This window comes from Gopherus flavomarginatus, chromosome 2 (genome assembly GCF_025201925.1).
Source record: "Gopherus flavomarginatus isolate rGopFla2 chromosome 2, rGopFla2.mat.asm, whole genome shotgun sequence".
Lineage (NCBI taxonomy): Eukaryota > Metazoa > Chordata > Testudines > Testudinidae > Gopherus > Gopherus flavomarginatus.
This window is the reverse complement of record NC_066618.1, coordinates 166,395,825-166,418,157: the sequence shown is the minus strand read 5'-3', so window position 1 is coordinate 166,418,157 and position 22,333 is coordinate 166,395,825. Positions and strand designations below refer to the sequence as shown.

The 22,333-nt window shown below is 51.3% G+C and overlaps 1 protein-coding gene across 2 annotated transcripts in view; it reads left to right on the top strand.

Annotated features, from left to right (window-relative positions):
• Positions 1–22,333, top strand: part of FGFR1 (fibroblast growth factor receptor 1) — a 74,034-nt gene that overhangs the window by 11,263 nt on the left and 40,438 nt on the right. Inside the window, exons 2-3 of one of the 2 annotated variants that reach the window (XM_050939948.1) lie at positions 941–1,155; positions 22,000–22,263. In XM_050939948.1, coding sequence (XP_050795905.1) covers positions 1,065–1,155; positions 22,000–22,263 — 355 coding nt within the window. In that variant the 5' untranslated portion in view covers positions 941–1,064. The remainder of the gene's footprint in view (positions 1–940; positions 1,156–21,999; positions 22,264–22,333) is intronic. The other variant, XM_050939949.1, reaches the window with a different exon arrangement.

The window sequence follows — 22,333 nt, the reverse complement described above, 5'->3', positions numbered from 1 at the left end:
AGCTGGAGACTATTGAAGGACAGTTCCTATTCTGTTTTTCTTCAAGCCCTGCTCCAGCACACATGCAGTTGCATGGGAATATCAGCTTTCATTGCGTTACCGCTGGGTGGTGCTGGTGGGGTCACTTGTCTTGCACCCCAATGGTGGGTGCAGATATATTTGGGTAAGTTTCTGAAGCGCCTGAATTGCTTTGAGATGAGAGATGCTATAGAAGCAAAAGATCTGGTGAGACTGTGACATGGGCAGGCCTTTTAAAACTTGTGTGCTTCAAAATAAGCAATGAAAAATGAAAAACCAAAACTTTTCAGTTAGCAAATGCTGAAACTGGACATTTTGACGGGTTTTTTGGACCTTTTTCCAATGTTTGAGTCGGGAGGTTTGTCCAGACCCCCCCTTTCTGGGAACAGTTTTGGTTTTGGCAAACTGGCATTTTTCGTTAAAAAATTCCTGAGCAGCTCTGGTGCGGAGCCCCTGCAGCCTTATCACAGCCCAGGGGAAATGCACTTCTCAGAACCGGGTGGCTGCTTTGAGGTGCTGAAACATGGCTTTGGGTGCTTCTCGTTAGGCACCCAAATTTGGAAGTGCAACCAGCCCCTAGGTTCCCAGTGGAGTCCAGACTGAAACGTCACTGTTTATAGATTAGCTGTGAAGGTCACACACACAGAGTGACTTATATTACTGTGCAGTGGAACTGTTCTCTTTTGTAGCATATATCACCCACTGACAAAAAGAGCTGCAAACACTCGTATTTTAAGTCAAAGAGAGGGCTAGAAATAGGAGAAACTTATCCCCGTTGATTTTAACACACACAGGTGTTTTTAAAAAAAATCCATGTCTGGGTCTGTTTAATTTGAGAGAGGATTTCCCATGTTCTCTGCTTGTCGCTGCGCAGGGGCTGGAGTTACTTCTGCTCTAACTCTTCTTGTTTCCTGGTTGGCAGTTTGAAGGGACTGGAAGTTTGGAAGAGAAGATTAAGCGAGCCCCAGCTAGCAAGCCGGCAGTCAAGACGGGAGTCCCCATGGAGTTCTGGAGCCCAGTTGCCAACCAGTAGCTGTAGAACTGGGATGTTTACCTGGAGGTGCCTCCTCTTTTGGGCTGTGCTGGTCACAGCCACGCTCTGCACTGCAAGGCCAGCACCAACCCTGCCAGAGCAAGGTAAGAGGAACCACACCCGTCTTCTCCTCTCATGTCTAGAGTCTCACTGGCTGGAGTCAAGAGCTCCTGCTGCTAGTGAATAGAAATGTGACAGAAAGAGACCTTTTAAGGGCAGGTTGCTGGGATAAGAGGCACGTCTGTTCTCAGCCCCCTTTCTTTGAGTTGCTGCTCCTGAATGGTTATAAGATATTGGGTGTCTCTGACTTTCTTATGAAACAAGCACAGCCTGTTTTGAAGTCCCGTAGTCGGAAGATGATCAGCAAGTATGTTGGCTGTTGCAGTGAACAGTTTGGGCTTGTGCTAAGGGAAGACAGGCTTACCTGAGCCGAGAAGCTGCAAAAATGTCTCAGCAGCCGCCAGCTGGTGCTGGCTGGGAAACGGGAAGTATTGCTAAAGGAATGTTGCCATTCAGAACAAACAAAATAAGGGAACGTTTCTTAAAATGGGTTAAAATTCAAAAGAAATGTAGACGAGCAAACTCACTGCTGTGACACCTCTTGCTGGTCACTTTTGGGAACTAGCTCACTACCATCCCGGAGCGCCCTCTAAAGGTTGGTGATCCGCCTGTCCTCTGGCCCCTGTGTGACTCCCAGGACCCGGTGCCCCTTTATCTGGGGTGCTGCTCTCTGGCAGTAACCCCTTTTCTCTCAGGGTCTCCCCTCCCTGGGAAACCCCCACCCACAATCCTCACCTCGCCTCAGTATACATCTACTGCCAGTCATCGTCTAGCCCCCATAGCCTGGGGCAGACTGCAGTATCAGCCTACTCATCACTGGCAAGGTTGGGTTTGGACCTGCTGCCTTGGCCTACCCCTGGGCTGCCCTCTGCAACCCCCAGTACCCGTTGGCCTTGTGCTAGGCCACAGCCTGGGGCTTTCCAGGCTGGAGCTCCCCAGCTCCTCTGCCTTTCCCCAGCCCTGCTCCACTCAAATACCCTGTCTCTAGCTCCATGCAGCCAGGCCCTTCTCCTTCTACAAGCAGAGGGAGACTCCCTGGGCTTCTGGCTCACAGCCTCTTATAGGGGCCAGCTGGGCCTGATTGGGGCATAGCCACAGCTGAGCCTACTCTCCCATTATCTAACAAGACAGGTACCGGCCTTGCCTTGGCTAGTTGTTTTGAAGGATGCTGGGGAGTCCGCATTGAATGTCAGGGAGTCTATGTTGTGGTGTTGCAATAACTCGTGGTAAATGGCTCCCTGACTTGTTGTCATGGCCCCTCTGGGTTCAGTAGGGGAATGTACTAGCCTGATCTCCGCTGAGAACTGCGTTAGAGCTCTGGTCTGGGTCCTGGTGCTCCGTCTGGTCTCTACTGACCATTAGTGTGCGTGATGAAAGCAGTGTTCCGAAAAGGAGCAGATGTTGGAGATGTTGGGGAACTGGGGAACATTGCCCATCGCTTGTTTGTGTGTCATATGTCAGCTGGCTTGGCTGAGTTCCTGGCTTTTGCAGAAGCTCCTGATGCTGCCTAAGGCCCAGGCTCTGGTGTTTGTTCAGGGCTCCCAAGCTTTGCCAGCACTCTCACTGGGTGATAGCAGAGCGAGCGCTGACTCGGCCGGCTGCTGCAGCATGGGCTTCCCACAACCGAAGTGGCATTTTCCTGGGGCTAGAGACCAACCAGGTCCCCCAAACTAGAGCTTCCCACTTGTCTCTAATCACCATTTGTTACTAAAGGGCATCTAATGGGTTTGGCTCACAGGCAACTCTGCTGTGACCACTCACAGCCCGTCCCCTGCTCTTTGCCAGGAGCTGTGAACGAGACCCATGGGAACCTGCCTCTCCCTGGCTAGGCTGGGAGGCTTTTGTTTTCCTTCTACCCCTGTAATTTTCTGTAACCCGGTGGCATGTTGAGGTGTAATGGCCACGGTATTAACGGGCCTGGACAAATGCCAGCCTGGGCACTGTAGGCAGCCCCCAAACGTCGAGTAACGCGATAGCATTTCAAAGCCTCGGTTTTCCCCACGGTGAGGCAGAGAATAAACAGACAGTCACCAACGCACAGGCTTTCTGACATACTGCGTCTTGGTGTGAACTACACAAAAATGTTCTTTGGGGCATTTCTGTGTTTAGGACTCATTGTTCCTCCTCCCCACCCGTCCTCTTCCTCCCCCCAAAACCCCAAGGTATTGTGTGCTTGGCATCCATTTCCTGTGCCTACGATGGGGGCTGATTGTTCCCCACATGCCCCAGGATAAAAAGCAGAATTCCCAGTGCTGATGTTTCTTGGCAGTGATTGGTGGGTTTGTCTGTCTGTGTCTGATGGCCGGGAGGGGAGGAATGGGGCTGTAACCAGATGGTGGCTGCTGTTTGCGGGAGAGTATCCAGCCCTCCTGCTCCCCAGGGGAACAAAGCAATGCTGGAATGGTCAGGACGACATGACATGTATGGTACCCGCAAGTGAGCTGTGTTGGTGAATAAGGCTGGGATTTTCTCACTGGATTTCAATGGGATTTGGGTGCCTAACTCCCTTTGGCTGCTTTGCCAATCCCAGCCTAAAGCATGAACAGCCGTGGTGCGCTGGCTAGCATACCGATTTCGGCACCAATGTGTCCCAGTGATGGGAGCTCTAGAATGCTACAGAGAGAGATACTGACAACAGTTGTGCATGATAATGGCCTCAACCTTTCCCTACAGGGTGTTGCAAGCCAAGGAGCCTGCGTCGTGGCACTCCCATCCCCATACTGCCTTCAAGACAGTAGTAACTGGGTCTGGAGCCAGAGGCCACCCTTGTTGCCTCAGCACAGAGCCCAGAGGTGCCACAAAACATGGCAAACTTTGAGCTCTCCTCTTGGCATTTTAACTTCCTTTGCTTTTTTTTTTTTCTCCAATATGCACTTGTCTTGAATAAACAGGGTTCTGCTTAGAAAGCCTCCTGTCCCCGGAGACGTTTCCTAGAGAGCTTTGGAATATGATTGAAACTCCCCCAGGCGTGTGAGGGATGGCGCAGGACTGACTCTCCTTAGTCCTAGAGACAAGCCGTGCGCCTGGCTCCATGGGGCATGGCGACCATGACAGTACATGGGATGTAGCTTGCTGGGTTTGGAGTGACCGGGCTGTGTTGAGAATCAGGCTGGCTGTTGCATTATGAGGGTACGGCAGGAGTCTGGGAGGTGGGCTCCTTAACTTCTGAGAGCTTAATGAGGATTCCAGGGCAGACTCCCCTTCCCCTTCCCCTCCCCCAGTCTACTCTGTTGTCTTCAGATGCTCTTGAGCTGCAGTTTAGTCATAGCAAGTGACTAGCAAATGGGAACAGAGCTTTAGCCTTTCCCGGTACCAGTTGTACTGCTACGTTGACACAGCCATGGTGAGGAACCCTGCTGGGGGCAGTCTGTCATTTGGCACCCACTAGGAGGCTGTTCACAGAGAAAACCATTCTCTGTCCATGTGGACTCCACGTTTGGAAGTGGTTCTACTTAGCCTGGTCTTGCTCCCCGTGCGGATGGACCCTCAAATAACCGACAGGAGAGGGTCAGTAAGATCCGCATGTACATACATTTTACCTGCCTTTTCCACTGCTCTCTGCCAGGAGGGGGTTTGTACAGCCTGAGCAGATTGTTTGGAAAGCCTACTCTCCCCCAGGCTGGTGACACTTCCAGGGTCTAACCAGGGAGGTGCATTCAGGCAGTGTAGGATAGCTCTCGGGCATAGGCAGGCAAATCGTGGCTGCAGCGGGAGCTGCTGAGTGCTCAGTGTTATGGATAACCAGGCTGCTTATCTAGGTGCCAAAGGAGGACTTGGGAACCTAACTTTAGGCACCCATTTGAACAACAACAGCAGGTCCCTGGGTTCTATCCCCAGCTCCTTCCCTAGGTCAGTGCTTAGTGCTGGGCAGGTCCCCTCCCCTTTGTGTGTCTGGAAGCCAAGCACAAGGATCCCTGCCTAGCGCCCAGCGGAGCTGAGGCTGAGCTCAGTAAGTCTGTGGAATGCTTTGGATCCAGTGGGGTCTCACTGCTGCTGTCCCGTGCAAGGCCACGGCAGCAGCTACCCGGTTCTCTGCTGCCAGGCAAGGAAGGAGAATGGGTCCCAGTCATTTTCTACCTTTTTAGTTTGTGTTTTTGAAGCAGCTGCCCAAGCTGTGGGCGCTGGTGGGTGGAGCTGGCTGGGCCTGCTGCAGGAGGAGACTCTTCCACTCTCATTTCCTTCCTGTACCCACAGGCCATGTGCCGGGTTGCCAGCCCCACAGCCACTATCCTCTCGCCCTGCAGGAAGCAGCTGGGCACACCAGGGTGTGCCAGGCCCATGGCAAACAGCGAGTGTTAATGGTGAGAAAATGGGCGACAGGCAGGCAAATGAATTGTTTCTTTTTTAACCAGTGCAGTGTTTTGTGGGCCTGGTAGGTGCCACCTGGGGAGCAGCGAGTGACTGCACTTGGGTCCCATTCATTGCAAAGGCAGCAGCTTTTCTGGACTCTGTTTTTATGTTTGTAAGGTTTCAGTTTACATCTGTTTTAGAAGCATCGACACTCCCTTCTCGAAGATGTAATAATCCCCAGGGCTGATGCTGGGAGAGCAGCTTCTGCTATAGCAGGAGAGAGGCTTTTAAGTCTCTAACCCTCCTCCTTGTTGAGTCTGGTAAAATTCTGCCTTTGTCAGAGCTCCCGCCAGTTACTGAAAAATCTGCAGCAAATAAAATCTTAATGGGCACTTACTGCCTTTTATAGTTCCCTAAATTTGGAGGTGGTAAAACATCTATTTAAAGGGGAAAATCCAGGTATTTCCATGAGCAGACTCAGTCTCCCTCACAAAGCCTGTCTTTGTCTTCACGTTAAATGAAAACCTGCAGAAACTCACAGAGGTTTATTTTTCCCAACGTGCCGGTTTCCTCCTCCACCATTTACACTCCTGGTCTGAAGTCTGTCTAATCTGTGTGTCCAGCGTATGCCTAAAACTCCTCCCTCACTCCCAGGGGTTTTGTACTGTGCCTGTCACTGTGGTTTCAAGCACTGTCCAATTCAGAAGCACAGACCCAGAAACAGGACCCAGATCTCCAGAGTCTCAGTCCAGTGCCTGATCCTCCTGCCCATCCATCCTCTCTTGAGCATGCCCGCAGGGGGCTATTGTTTTGCCTTTCCCCGGGGATATTTTGGGGTGTTTTTCCCCTTAGTATTTTAGAACCGTAACCTGTATTTTTCCCTTAGTATCCCTCTCAGAGTTTGTGCTTTCCTTAGGGCAGAGATTCTGCTAGTAGCATGTGAGCTGAGCTTTGCAAAGAATCATGCTGCCCTTTCCCCTCTAGGGTGACCAGGAACAGGTGACCCCCTTTTATAGGGACAGTCCCAATTTTTGGGTCTTTTTCTTATATAGGCTCCTATTACCCCCCACTGCCAGTCCCAATTTTTCACACTTGCTGTCTGGTCACCCTATTCCCCTCACCCCGGAGGCCCTGTGCATTGCCCCACATGCCAGCCCATGGAGAGGAGTTCAGCGATGAGCCTCAGCTCCCCCAGAAGCGCTGGATACCTGTGCCATCCGCTACTGAGAGAGCTGACTGTGCAAAGTGCTTGGTGCTGCTGGCTCACTGCAGCATTGGCTCTCAGTGTCCAGCTGCCTGGTCACTTTTAATCCAGCTGGACCAATGCTGTGGGCTTTGCAGGGCATTGTGTCCACCACTAGAACTGGGGCAGCATGAGTTCCCCGTGGCCAGCACGTCCATTGTATCCCCTCTCCCTTGGCCGCAAGGAGGGAAGGCATGTCCATTTTCTACTGCAGACACTAGCCCAGCTGGCTAAAAGGCTAAGCTTCCCCAGCTCCACCTGCAAGGGGTCTCTTGAAGGGGGGCGGGGAGCTTTATCTAACTGGTGTCTGCCAGTGGGCAGTGGGAGAGGAAGCCAATCTTTCAGCCTTGTTGTCTGGCTCTTCCCTGGAAAGCTGCCTGAGCACAGAGTTGCGGCTCCTTCGATCTTCCCCATGCCCTGCCCAGGGGTGTTTTTGGTGGGGTGGGGGCAAGATCACCCTCGAACCCTCAGCTCACAGCACAGAGGCCATGGATAATCTCCAGGCAGTGAGGCAGATGAAGCCCTTGCTGTGGTTGGTGGTACCTCCACAGATACGTTTCCCGTAATCCCTGTTTCTTAATTCTGCAGTTCCAGCTCCATCAATGAGTGACCTGGAGCGGCAGGATGTATTGGGGCTTAGGTGAGGGACAGCTCTGGGGCAAGCCAGCGCCAATGGGAACCGTAGTCACCTGGCTGTCTGCAGCATGATGGGTCAGCTCCACAGTGCATGCAACGGAAACCATAACCAGGACCAGCAAGCCCCTTTTCCGCAGAGACTGTGGCATTGCATGTTCTGGGATGGTGCCAGTGGAGTTCGTCTGCCCCCGTCTGCCTGCAGTGCTTTCTGGGTGGGGTTCTGGCTCTCCCTGTTGTGCTCCCTCTCCATTTCTTTCCCATTAGCTCCACTCCCACCCTGCCAGCCAGAGCCCCAAAGTCAACAAGCTGGAAGGAATTTCACAGGACAGTGGATGTTCACAGAGAGAGTGGCTGGCACTGACTGGCTGGAGGCAAGTGAGACTCCTGCAGAGTGACTTATGGGCCTGCCCAGGGCTGTCTCTCTTCAGAGGCTGGCAAGTTGCTCCAGAGCAGTTGGGGATGTTTCTGTTGGTGCAGAATTGCCCTGGAACCTGGCAGGAACGCCTTCGCGTGGCAGTGAGTCACGCTGTCCTCTCTCGCACTGGTGTAAATCGCAGGGAGCACCAGGGACTTTCTGGAGTTGCCCTAGATATGCCCTGGGACAGAGAAAAGTGACTTCTAGCTGTCCTGGCTGCTTTTTCTGACTGTGGTAGCTAGTTGGGTTCCCATTAGCCCCAAGGTCTGGGCGGGGAGGTGTCTCTGAGCCCAGCAGAGCTCAGCCAGCAGGTCCAGGAGGCCAGTCGAAGCAGGATGTAGCGAGTGATGGTTTGTGTCTGGTGCTGTGATTAATTGCTGAGCTCCGGGGGAAGAAGATGAGTGGGGGGAGCTATTATTGTGCAGTGCACGGCCCGAGGTCAGAGATCATATTTAGCAGCTGGGGCACTGTTTTTACAACACGCAGTTCCCCTGAGAGAGGCAGAGGGATCAGGTTTATCCCAGCAGCTACTCACTGGAGTCTTACAAACAACAGAAAAAGTTCCTCTGCCCAGCAGCAAAGCCTCCTGCACTTGGACTGATGACAGTGGACCCCTCAGAGGGGCTGGGGTACCGCAGCCATCCACTCCATAGGCTGCACAGAGACAGGGGAAGCACTTTAGTGCACTGGAAATGAACAGGAGAAGATTTATTGGGAAGGGACACTCCCAGCTATCTCAGCAGTTACTGGCATCCCAGAGAAGGCCTGCTCCCTCCAGGGCACACAGCTCACCATGTTCTCCTCTCTGGGGTCAAACTGTGCCTCCCTCTCCAATTTTAATGGGGGGACAGCTGGCATTGTATGGGAGTTGCCTGAAATCAAAGCATTTAAGAGGCAGTGAAATCCAGTTAGTATCTGGGCTGCGTCTAACCCCTCTGCTCACCACGTTGAAACAGGTAGAGAAATACAAGGATAATGAGTACCTAGGAAACAGACTCTGGGAAACAGCTTTCACCTGCTTCCCCAGCTCCTGTCCTGGACTCTCCCCTCCCTACCCTCAGCCCGGACCCCACCCTCTCTTCTCCAGGTTGCCATTCCAACACTTCACTGAGAAAGAAGTAATGGAGAGTCCTGATAAAAGATGAAGGGTCCTGCTCTCCTTGCAAACCCATCCCGAATCGCAGAGCAGTACTGCTGAAGGCACTCTGCCTTTCAGTGCCCCTCCCAATGCGGCCTGGCCTGGCCAGAGCTGGTGAGAGGGGAAGCCTGGGCAAGCTTGTTAATGAACTTAGCGCGGCTGGTGTCTCTTGTGCTCCCAAGGAACTGAGAATATAAACCATAAACTGTGTTGGGCTGGAGGGTTTCCAGGGAGTTCACTCAGCTCCTCCTCCCAGACTTACTGCTTATGAGTCAGTGCCCCAGCTCCTCTCTGCCCACAAGGTGCAGTGAGTCAGAGATGCAAGGGAGGAGATTCATGGTGTGTGTCATGGACCAAAAGGCACCTGCTATGAGCAATTAATTTTAAACCGTTATAAATTGTATCAGCAAATAGCAGAGCATCCTCCCCACTCCCAGGAGAGCCCGGAAACAAGTCCCAGTTCCTTGCTTTCCCTGCAGTCTGAGCAAAGCCCAGGGATGGAGCTGTAAGTGGAGAGGGTGCCCTGCATTTGGAAATGGAGTGGAATTGCCTCAAGGGTTTTTAATCACTGATTTCCACCTCCCTCCCCTTCCTTGGTTACTGCTTGGCCTGTTCCTCTGGGCTAATTCCATTGTTCAGCTGGTGATGGGACCCAGGGTTTTGGAGTGGGTTTGCTAGATTCTGAAACCTGGATGAAATCCTATCTCTGCCTCGGTTGCATGGGCTCCACATGGTGAAACTTCCCCCCTGCCTATCTCCCTTCCACAGACCTCTTGTCTTAATGATCAGCCTTGAATTACTCCCTTTTTAAGCCTGCCCAGGTGCTTTGGGAAACTGCTCCCATCTGTTTGTTATGTAAAGTTCCACCATTTGCAAGTGCCAGTTGCATGGTTCCTTCCCTTCTAAATGTTCCTCAGGTGTCAGCAGGCTAGGAGACTTCTGTGTTGGCACCCTACTGAGGAGGGGAGAGCTGGGGCCTTTCTGGCACCAGATGTTTCATGGACACTGGGTTGCTGGGAACAGGCAGGTCTTTAAGGTCTCTGCGGTGTGTCAGGACGGCTGGCATCCCTCCTTCAGCAACATTCCTGACACTGGATCCCCACCTACCCGTGCAGTGCCGGTGGGACATGTTGCTGCAGCCCTTTCCCCAAGATAAACATCAGGAGAACAAAGGTCTCACTGGGACACCCCCTCCAGTGCTGTACATTTCCAGTTCCCACCAGGTAAAGCTCTGGGCCCGGAGTTGATGTTTCACAGAAAAGCCATGAATTATTGCCCTAAAAGGGTCCATCTTAGGGATCTTTAATGCTGCTCCTGCTTGCCAGGACCATAACAAGTGCACAAAGGGGAGAGGAATGAAAGCGGTGCATCCAGTGATTGCTGTGTCAGTCTCAGAGCTCAGTGCAAGCTTTTATTTTGAGTAGCTTCCTTCTCAAAAGGGTCCCAGTGGCTGGAGGGATCTGGAGGAGGATGCTCGCATCCCAGGGGAATGGTACAGGTTTATTCCAGCTGGCTTTGCAAAGACACTGAGATGCCTGTTAATTAAATGCTGCTTCATCTCATACAAAATGTAGGAATCCCAGGAGGACAAGTGTATTAACTTCCTTCCCCCAGGGATTGTGGAGGCACCACTGTTATGAGGCACGTTGATTTTATAAATGTTTATAAACTTCCATCAAACTCTCTTGTTCTGGGCCTAATGTGCGAACAGCTGCCACATTCCTCCCCAGAGGTGGGTGAGACCAATCCTTGCCTGGGACATCACCAGGCTGAGTGAATGAACATCCATGAATTGCTGTGAGGCCGTGGGTGGGGAAGGTGCTGCAACAGGAAAAGGTGTGAAGTTGTTTCTGCTGTTTGGGGCTGCATAGACAGGGTCTTTTCATTTTTCAACTGGTTTCCAGAGATAATGGATACATCCCAGAGGGCTTTCCCCTGCCGTGGAGAGCAATGAGCTGCCATGGCACCAGAGTTAAATGTGCTCGGGGTAGAATATCCTCCTGCCCTGGTTACCAATCACCCTCTCCACACTGGGCATGTGTCTCTCCTCCTCTCAAGAGGGAGCCAGTTTGGTTTTGGTTCCTCGTGAGGTTCCATCCCTGGGACCCAGGGACTTGTGGTTCCCAGGAGACAGAAGCTCCAGGCGGTGAATGGAGCCCTCACGTCAGGAAGAGTGATGGCTGAAGTGTCCCAGTCCAGCTCAGCATCAGCCTGGGTAAACCAAAGGCTCTCTGGTGGGCTCAGGGGGCTGCAGCGCCTCTCCCCAGCAGTGTTATCCAAGGGAGGTGGAGACTGATGGGGGAGGGGCTGCATTCCTTCCTTCCAAACTGGCCAGGCAGCAGTCCTTTGGGTTCACACTGCAGTGTGGGAAGCAGGGAGGCCATGTGAGGGTGGGCAAGGCAGCATGGCACCTGGCAGGGCTGGGGCTGCAGAGAGGCGTCAGGAGGAATCTCAGCTAGTCCACCCTCCGCTAGTTCAGTGCATGACCCAGCTGGTTACAGAAGGGGACACTGGGTTTTCCCCTGTGATTTTGGGGGCGGGGGAGGTTGACACGTTTCCCCCCCCCACCCCCAAAGCTGGGTGAGATTTGGGAATTCAGTGAGCCACTAAGGCTGTGCTGGTGTTAGGCAGAGCAGGGCTGGAGAGTCTCGGCAAAGGGATCGTCTCTGGAGCAGGGGTGAGAAGGTGCAGAGGGGCGGCTCCCATCCAAAGCATCAGGAGAGCTTGGAGGTGCACTGAATACCAGCTCAGGTTGCACTTCCCCTCGCTGTGTCGCCAGGACACAGGGAGGCCGTTCAGACTGATCAAACGCTGGGGACCAGAGTCCCCACTGGAAAGGGGTTTGGTGCCAGAGCCCTCAGCATGCCTGGGTTCACACAGACTCCAAACCACTAGCACCTGGCACTGCTGTGGGATCCCAGGTGCAGTCAGTGGAGTCTCACCAGCTTGCACCAGCTGAGCAGGAGACCTCTGGGCATCTGCCTGACTCTGCCTTTGCTGCGCAGCAGAACCGGGGAGGCACTGCCAGGCTTGCTGGGGCTGAGAGGCAACCCTGGGAGAGGTCTGCTCTACCATAAAGCCCCATGCTGGCATTGCCAGTGCGTTTGCCCGGGGAGGGGAGAAGGGCTCAGCGTAGATAACTCTAAAGGTGTAACTCTGCCCGCACACTGCCACAAGGGACAAGGTTCCCTGCGTGCCAGCTCCTCACAGCTTTTCCCACCGCCTCTCTGACACCACCGGAATCAAGGGACGCTAATCACATCACTGCAGGGTGCAGCACCACAGAGCAGTGATTTGGGGTACATGCTCCTCCTTTTCAGTATTACATTTGAGCCACATGTGCATCCCACACAGAGTCATTGCTTTGCACAGAGCAGGGCTGCTGCCAATGGGGCCTGTGTATTTCCCTCCCCCACCCCTACCAGAACAGGCCTCAGCTTTCAAGCTACATGTGGCTTCTCTTGTGAGTGACAGTAGTTCCTGTGGTTGTGCTGTGCACAACGGAAGCTGTTTCTCCTCATCACACTTTGGCAGGGGCCGGGGCCTAGGTGATGGCCCAAGAGTTTGGAATTGAAAGATGTGGTGTGGAGGGGGATGGGAGAATGGCAGCCGTCCCCCTGCTGCAGTACTGCAGCCAGGGATCTATTGGCAATCATAACAACAGAAACTTGCAGGGGAGGAGGGAGTGTTTGGGAAGTGTGTTGTGAACCTGTGCTTGGACACCCCCCTTAAGAAACTGCAAAAAAAAAAATAAAAATAAATAAATAAAGAGAGAAACTTTTGAAATCAGAGAGAAGCCAATCCCCACCTCTCCTGGTAAGCACTTCCTGTTGGGATTAGCAGAGCTGTTGGGCATGTGTGCACTTTTTCTTCAGGAAATACCTTTAGTAAGCCCTGGTGGGGGTCTCCATGGCAACCAGCGAGAGGACCTGCTGATCTAAGCCATTCAGTTCTTTATTGTTCCCTGCATCTCTTTGTTGGCTGCTTTATTGCAATCACTCTGGCAAACACAGCAGTTTGCACCGATTTGTGAGGGCTGAATGCAGAACTTCTCCATTCCGATGGCCTAGTCTGGCCCAGGGTCATTTGCATGCAAAATCCTTTAAAAAAAATTTAAAAAAAGAGCTGGATTGAGAGTCTGGCTGAATACTGAAGGGCTAAAGGTTAATCTGCCCTGCTCCCTTCCCTCAACTCTCCTAGCCTGTGTCTCTCCCCGGCTCTGGCCTCTTTAACCTGCTGAAGAGTTTTCTCCTCTTGCTCTTTTTAAGATTGGGGGCGATGAACATTTTACTTGCTATGAAATTATTTCTCTCTCCTCCCCTTCACCCTCCTCACTGAAAGAGGCCAGCTCTTTGGAAAGCTAATGACAGCTATATGAACTTAGTGACATTTACCATCTGGCCTGAACTTGCCAGACTAAACTCAGTTCTTAGTTCCCATTCAAAGTAATAAAAGCTGCGGAGAGCTGGGGATGTTACATCATGCGTATACTTTTCAAACTTGTTTCAAAGCAATTACACATTCCACCTGGGCCAGAATTGCCCCTCCTCCAGCCAGGGATGTCAGGTTTCCCTATAGGCTGTCCCTCCCTCACTCGCAGCCCCTAGCCCAGGAATGAGGCACCCTCCCTGCAGAAACTCAAGTTACATTCTCAAACTTGGAATTCCAAAAAAAAAAAGTTTAATGTAAAGGATCTGGCGTTCTTCTCTATTTTGGTCTAGCCCACTGAAGGGCTACCATGTGGTTGGATTTGTACCGTTACAGTCAATAATCTCACAGCCTGCAGCTTTTTCATGAAAGAACTTATTTTAAGTTTTACCTTTATATTTAGCCCTGGTGTGACCGCTGCTGGAATCCTGTGTCCAGTTCTGGTGCCCACAATTCAAGGAGGATGTTGATAAATCGGAGAGGGTTCAGAGAAGAGCCATGAGAATGATTGAAGGATTGGTAAACCTGCCTTCTAGTGATAGGCTCAAGGAGCTCAATCGATTTAGCTTAACAAAGAGAAGGTTCAGGGTGACTTGATCGTAGCTTGAGAGTAGCTACCTGGGGAACAAACATTTAATAAAGGGCTCTTCAGTCTAGAAACATAGAACATGAACCAATAGCTGGAAGCTGAACAAATTCAGACTGTAAATAAAGTGCACTTTTTTAAGAGTGAGAGTAATGAACCAGTGGAACAGTTTACCAGGGGCAGTGGCGCATTCTCCATCCCTGGCAATTGGATGTTTTTTCTAAAAGCTCTGTCCTAGGAATTACTTGGGGGAAGTGCTATGATCTGGGTGATCACAGTGGTCCCTTCTGGCTTTGGAATCTAGGAAATGCAGCTCCAGGCTGGGTACTTCAGGTAGCAGTTTGGGTGACAGTACATTTGGAGTCGTATAGTTCGTGCCTTTTCAGCCAAGTCTCTCAAAACATTCCTAAAGGAGTTAACGGAGCCTGTGAGACGGGGAAGGACCTGGTTGATTCCCCTCTGGGGCGTAAGGCATCAGCAGCTTACCGGCGCACATTAACCCTGCACAGGGATTGTAGGACAGGAAGTGCAAAGCTCTGCATCTAACTGAAACTACAGGGCAATTTAAGGAGGCAGAATTTATTTGCCAGTCACGGAGTTTGGCTAGGAGACCAGGGGTAACACCCACACTTACAGAAAAAGCCATCCGCCAGGAGGACTGTGGCTTGGCATCTCCTTTGAACAGCAGCAGTGCCGTGCCCGCTAACACATGGAGGGGCATTGTGTCAATGAGGACTCATTCTTACTTACCAAATTGCCAGCACCACTTCCTGCAGCTCCTAGGCCATTATCCAAGGTCTGTGACCAAGCCAGTCTTTGCTTAGCTTGTGGGAGAGCTAAAAGGGACATGGCTGGCTCTGTGTTAACCATGCAGTCATGGTGTGAGGGTTGCAGGCTGTGGGTCTTCTGGGACACGGGTGGCCTGGATGAAGTGTTTCTTTCCTGAAGGGACATTGATGTTCAGGACGTGTCTTGACAAATCCCTGGACTCCCAGACCTCAGGCTGGGAAGTGTCAGCGGTAAGTGGAGTTGTTATTGCAAACGATGCTTGAGAGCTGAGGCCCATGCAGTGCCCCTGAGTCCATGCGTTGCACTGCCCAGCTCAGAGAGACCTGATGAATGGGAGGTGGGTAGCTTTTCTCTTGACTGGTGTTTCACAATAGTACCTCCAGGTCTCCCCACTTTCCTCAGGGCAAAGACTCCCCACCTTTCCTGCCCCTACCTAGGCAAAGAGGGGGAGGTATGCCACACTGCAGCCCTACAGAGTTTTAAATGTTTTTTAATTCTGATATTCCTTCTGTTCCCCCCAGCTCTTCCCGAACATCTGGGGCAGGGGAGCCCTGCCTCTTGTCCTGAGTTGTGATGCATGAGTGACTACCATTGGGTCCATTACAGGGGGACTCCTTCTCTGCTGCCGGGAGCTGCCCAGGTTGCCTGTTCAGTGCCTCCCTGCACAAAGGGAGAAAGACAAAGGTCTAGGAAGAATAGTGGGGAGTTCATCTGGTTTATTAAGCCCTTGCTAGAGTGGGCTGCTTGTTCTGGGATTGCTCTTGTGCCGGAGGAGAAGCTGAACAGCGCACAGTGCAGTTTAGCAGCCAGCGGCTTTGTCCCCCTCTGGAGGAGCTGCACCTGTTGGCATGTTTTAAGTTACAAAGTAGTAGTGTGTATGAAAGAGACGTTTCAGCCCGACAGAGCCCAGTGATCAAACAGGCTCACCTTAATTAACATGCACCAAGGACAAACCAGCATCACAGCTCACATAGCAGGCAGGCCTCTCCCAAGGGGAGGAGGTGGGGAGCTGTGGGCTCAGAGACTTCTGTGGGAATTGTGAGCCAAATGTTCTCATGGGCTGCCTGCTCCTGTAATTCAGCTCCTGCTGATTGCTTGCTGCCTAGGGCCCAATCACTAGCCTCTTAGAGGAATGGTTCTTAGTCAGGGAAAGCTTTAGGGGGGTGTTTTTTGCCCAGCCTACAGCAGGGGTAGGACTGCAGGGGATAGAGCAGAAGGCCAATCAAATGTGTTTCCAACTTTCTGTCACCCAGTGCCAAAAACATCTGTCAGTTGGACCCTGGTCTGCTGCTGCTCCGTGCCCGCTTCAAGGGGCTGCGGGGTCACCCAAAGCTTCTGAGCACCAGGCAGCCAGACATCCCCGTGTGACATACTCCAGCGATTCACAGTTTGAAAGGCTGTCCTCCCGTACCCTGACCACTCCTCCACGCTGGCCTGGAGGCTGTAGAGTGCCTCTTGCTCTCTAGAGCATACACAAAGTGCAAGCCTAAGCCACCAATGCTCGCCTCCTTTCAGAGGCACTCCATCCGTCTGCCCCTGAAGGGCCGACTTGCTGTTGTTTTCAGCAAGGCAGGCAATCTGCTAGGATGCCACAGTCTTGTCCAAAGCAGTTGCATCCACCTCTTGGATTAGCTGCTGCACCCAGGCTGTGCTTCCAGAGCCAGTGACGGGGACATGAGTGAATAAACTGCCATCAAAATTAAGCTACCCTGATTCCAGAACTCTTACCCCACCTTGTACCTTCAATGAAAGCGCATGACCTTGCTGGATTATCCGGATGCTGGGTTTCTAACCCAGCTCCTCTCCTTCCATAAGGGTTAACTACCTTAGGCATGTTCATTAGCCTGTGAATTCATTTTCCACGCGTTCCCACCAGGCCTCATGTTCAGCTCTGCTTCTAAGTGCAGAGATGTATCTGGGTTACCAGCCGGCTGCCATGCCTCCTGACTCCCCTCGCTCATCAGCTCCAGCTCAGAGAGAACTCCTGCCTGTCCCGTCCAGCACCTCTGCACTTTGAGCCTGCGTGCTCATGCAGTTAATGTAAAACAGCCTTTGACTTTAAGGAGATGGGGGGAGGGGCTCTGTTGACTTAGAAACAAGATCTAGCCCCCACTCCCATTCTAATGGCTAACCTTGCCCCCCCAGTTCTAGCCCCTCCCAGAGAAAAAGAAAAACAAGAGCCTGAAAATAAAAAAGCAGCTCTGCCCCTTGAACCCACCATAGGGATCCCTGCCCGGAGAGAAACAGGTCCCTTGTCAGCCCTGTGTCCATGTTCGTGCCTCAAACACCTGTGAAAAATAGCAAACCCGGGTTCTGCATGCAAATGCCCCAGGATATTAGATAAAGCTGATTGTAAATTGTCCTAAAGTTTTGTTCTCCCCTGAGCAATCTTCTCACTAGTCCTGTAGGTCCAGCTGAGACGTGTAAGGATTTGCAGACTATCATAGACTAGCATAGAGCTGGCAAGCTTTCTTTAAATTCTTTCCAGGCCAGTTTTATAGGCAATGCCTTTCCCTGGTCCCCAGCACAAACACAGTGCAGAGGGTTTGTACTAGCTCTGGCCTGGTGAACAGCAATATTTTCTTCCTGGCTAAAGTCTTTTTACGGGCCCAGAGTTTGTTTAATGAAAGAGGACACCTCCAACATGAACTGGGAATCTGAAGGGTCTAATAATCCCTGTTCTAAATCTCCCCGCATGTACAGCGATCAGATAACTGCACATTAACTGCAGTTGGCAATATTGGAGCAGTCCATGGCACTTCTGGGTGTGACTCCAAACTTCAAAGTCTGATCCATATCAAAGCTTTTGACTCCCTCATATCGCTGGATGCCGGGAGCAGTGGCTGGGTTTAGACTCAAGTGCTAGCAGGACTTTCACAGACAAAGCAAAACCTCACAGTCTAAGTCATATCAGCCATAAACAAGGCACAAAACCAAAGCAAGATGGCCTGGCTTGCAGACGGGATGAGTGCTCACAGCTCCTCTGTGGCTTCAGTGGGAGACATAGAACACAGGCCGCAAGCCTTCCCTGGGTGATCTGTTTCTATATGAAATAACTGCATGAGATGGATATGATTTAAACTGTACCCTGCTCACCCTACTTGGAGAACAGATGCTAACACAGTTTCAGGGCAAAAAAGATAACAAGGGAAAGTGTCGTCTTCTTATTAGTGTTACTGTCACATGCAGGAGCCCTGGCCATTGACCCACTGTGCCGGGCGCTATACAAACACAAAACAAAAGGACAGTCCCTGCCCCAAAGAGTTTACAATCTGAGACAAGAGATGACCAATCACATGGACCAACAGGGGTACAGGAGACAGTGTTGGTCAATGTGATGGACTGTGGTCTCAGCTCACCGCAGCCTTGGCTTGTCAAGTTTTGTTATAGACATTCCGGGAAAGGAGGTTTCAAGGAGGCATTTGAAGGTGGATTGTGAGGTAGCTTTGGGGAGAAACTTATAAGCGTCCAGGGCAGAGTGGAAGAGAGCACAAGGCTGCTTGTTTGAAAGTTTAACAAGTGGGCGATGGAGGCTGGAATCATGGGCTGATCAGAGGCAGGAGTAGACGTCTCAGTAGAGAGTGAGAGAGGACAGGTGGGGGGATGACTGTAAATGGCCTTGAAAGTGAGGGCAAGCAGTTTATGTTTGATGCGATGGAGTGAGGCATTTTCATGAGATGGTATCATTTTCTGGAGTGATTTCTTTTGTTGTTGGTCTGTTGTTATTTGTTACTGTTGGAAAGGAGGGAACAGAACAACATTACACTGCAGAGTCCTTTGGTGTCTGAGTACATAGATGGGATGGAAATACGCTTTGTAAGGTGCCTGTGACTAATAATTTGAAACACAAAATGCCAGAGCTACTAGAAATGCACATTTCATGAGGTGGTACAAGATCAAGGAAAGCGAGACTGCTTTCCCTGATTACTTAAAGGGTTGCTGTCAGTCTAAAACTACCATATCAAAAAACTTTTTATTTGTGTTATTGATAAACTTCTGAGACAATTGGCACCCTGCCCTTGGTGGTTTGAGTTGACAGCACTGTAGGGCGGACGGTGAATTTTCCTCTCGACTAACCAGTCAATTTTTTTTTAAATCATGAAAACATTTTGGCTGTTTTCTCTTAAACATTTTCCCCCAAAGCATCTCATATGTGTAAGAAATAAAGAAATGCCTAAAACAACAACAACAACAAAAACAAGACAGGATCTATGGCAGAGAAAAGCAACGTTCCTCTAAATGGACTTTTCCTTTTTTTTAATACTAGAATATTATTTGTATTGCAATTGCGCTTAAGAGACTAGGTCCTTGTTGTCCAAGGTGCTGTACATAAATATAGTCTGTGCCCTGAAGTTGCACTGTTTAAAGGTGTGATTTTAAACCAATGCAAGCCTCTTTGTGGGGGCGGGGGTGTTAACTAAAGTAATTAGAAATTCATTTAAGCTAAGCTGAAATAAGTGTCCACACAAGGAGTGACACTAGCTTGATAGTTTAAAAACTTATTTAAGTTAAACTGGTGTAACTTTGTGGATGGGGCAAAACCATGTTGCATTTCAGGATAACTCCTCAGGGCAGCGTGGGAAGAAAAGTGCACTTAGCAATCAACACCTTGGCAAGCTTCTTTCAGTGTTGTTTTGTGCTTACATTGCTGGAGTTGTGTTTTGTATGTGTGTCTGTTTGATGGCTGCAGGGTATGAAGTGCTCAGCTCTATGGGTTCTGGGCAGGTAAGTCATCTGTTGCATACAACTTACCTGTGTGGAGTAGATGGAATCATGCTTGTAGGGGTCAGATGCTGTAGCCCGAGTCTGCAGCTCTGTGAACAAGTGGCTTTCTGAGCATGATGCTGGGATAATGCCAATGTGCAGAGCACTCCCACTGGTGTCTCTTTATGAGTTTCTTTCTGGGGGAGGGGAAGGGGCATTGCTGTGTGTTTCTAGCAGTATCCACCAGAAAGCTCTTGTCTGTTTGATGGATGAGTGCACTGATAAATTAGCTTAGCGCTGGGGCTGGGGGTATGTAATGCCACTCAGGCATTGGGGAGGATGTGGAAAGTCTGACACACACGGAGGAAATCCAGTTGATGTTTTGCTCTTGGATTCAATATCACGCTGGTGGAGAAAGCCTCCAAATTGAATTGGAGCCCGAACAGGGCTGATGGGGATGGGAGCAGGTGGGAGGGGCGTGCTCTCATCCTTTCCGACATTGGATGTGAGCTGAACCAAGCCTATGGAGCCATGGACACCTAGGCCATGCCCCAGAGAGATACCCTGACTTTCGCAGTGCCCTGCTCTCCCTGGCAGTGCCAGGTATTGCACCAAGCTAAAGCAGTGATTTGTTTGGCATCGGGGGGTGAGTATCTTCTATGACACCCTGCCTCCTTCCCCCTTTGTTCCTGGCCCTGTAACTCCCAAGTCCTTCCAGCCGTGATGCCTTGAGCAGCTGTGGGGAGAGGGATTGAACCTCTGCAGGGGTAAAGACTTCTCTGCGGGAAGCCCTCATGACATTTCACCCTGTAGGTGATTAGTGTCTTTAGAAGCAATGTCTCCCCCTGAGACTCTGCTCCCCAAGGCTGAGTTTGGGGTCTGGGAGAGTGCACAAGTGGGTCTGTGTAGATTTCAGTGGACACTGCTTTCAAATGATAGGTAGGTGGAATTCAAGGAGCCTCACATGAGCTGCTTCCAGACTGGACTCATCTCAAGTAGCTTTGCTTGGAGCCAGGAGGTGCAGAGTAGTTGGTTTGCCTATGAAATCTCTGGAGGGCTCTGTTTGTTCTCACACACTCGGAGGTTGCAGCCTTGCTCCTCAGCTACTTTGTATCGGGTGTTCTCTAAAGTGGGAACCGGAGAGGAATCCTGGAACAGGGACCCTGCAAGACAGAGCGGTTTAAAAGGCAGTGCCCGAGGCCCAGCCTCCCAGCCTACATGTGCTCAGACAGGCTCTAATGTAGTTGGGAGACAACAGATCAAGTAGAATCGGAGAGTCTTGGAATGAAGAGAAAGGATCTTTGTGCTGCTAAACCAAATGTTGCATTTGATGGCAGCTGCAATTCTCCCATCTTAATAGAGTTGGAAACTTGGAATACTCCAGCCAGCACCTGTTCAACTGAAGGCTCACCTGAGCTGACCCGGCCCAGCCAGGACACTGCTGTTAAGAAAGCATTTACTACTTAGCCTCTGCCTTAATTCAGTTCCCCCAATTGATCCTCCTCCTTCTCCCCCTTCCTTAAAATGCTTTAAGCGAAGTGATAATCAGGCAGCATGAAACCTGGCCTGCTTTGCTGGCTGCCATCTCTGAGCTTTGCAGGAAGGGAGAGATTGGGCAGAGTGTGGTGCTCCCAAGGGCAGCCTCTGCATGTGCTCTCTTTCTGGGGGGTTCAGCTACTGGAGAGAGGAGGGGGGCAGGGGAGAGAGTCAGGGTAGTTAAACACTGGAATAAATTGCCTAGGGAAGTCGTGGAATCTCCATCTCTGGAGATATTTAAGAGTAGGTTAGATAAATGTCTATTAGGGATGGTCTAGACAGTATTTGGTCCTGCCATGAGGGCAGGGGACTGGACTGGATGACCTCTCGAGGTCCTTCCAGTCCTAGAGTCTATGAGTCTATGAGTCTATGCACAAGCCAAGATTTTCAGAAGTGAGTTGCAATTTTGAGTGACCAAGTGAAGACCCCCTGAAAGGGGCCTGATTTTCAGAAAGCGCCCAGCCAGCATTGACCCTCTGAAAACCAGGCCCCTTTGAGACATCTCAAATTCCCTTCTGAAAACCTTGGCCAAAGTATTTTCTTATCCTAAGGGGCTGGGCTGAGTGACGCTTGGTAAAAGATCAAAGGGCGCATGAACAGCCTCAACTTCCTTGCTAATGTCTGGGTTATAAAATGAAGGTGAAATGCTTAATCCTGCTGCAGTTGCTTTTAACCTCTGCCTCTTCTTCCCCTCTCCCCCCTGCTCTGTGGGCTGCGTGGCAGGCCTGCTTGCTGCTATCCTTTTCAGGCTGACAGGTAGGTGAGCTGAATTGTCCTTCGCACCATACCATCTTCAAGTCACCAGCACGTCCTCACTGGATGCAGCCATCTGCCTGGCAAGCGCGCCACCCTGTTGCAGCTGTCATAGCTGCTTCCTGCACCCATCATCGCAGCTGAACTAAACGGCAGTGGCCTGTCACACTGCACCCCGACACTGCTTCAACAAACCGCCACGTGTGGAAAGCTGAGACCTGCATCCCAGAGCAGGGTTTGGCCTGCAGAGTCGCTGCAGGAGGGTGGCACAGGAGACTCCTCGCAGGACGCACAAATCCCAATAAACGTCCGTTCGCAGCGTGGTTTCCTTTTGTCTCTATTTTCTTTCTCTCTCTCCTAACTCTTCCAGTTCTGTCCAAAGCGAAAATTGAAGTGGAGTCGCATTCGGCTCACCCTGGCGACCTCCTCCAATTGCGCTGCCGGCTACGGGACGATGTCCAGAGCATCAACTGGGTGCGAGATGGGGTCCAGCTGTCAGAGGACAACCGGACGCGCATCACTGGGGAGGAGGTAGAGGTCAGGGACGCTGTGCCTGAGGACTCAGGGCTCTATGCCTGCATGACCAACAGCCCCTCAGGGAGTGAGACCACCTACTTCTCCGTTAATGTCTCAGGTTCGTAGCAGCCCTGGGGCTGGACACAAAGGGAAGGGGGACCCAGCTGCCAGGCTGTAGGGCAGGAAGC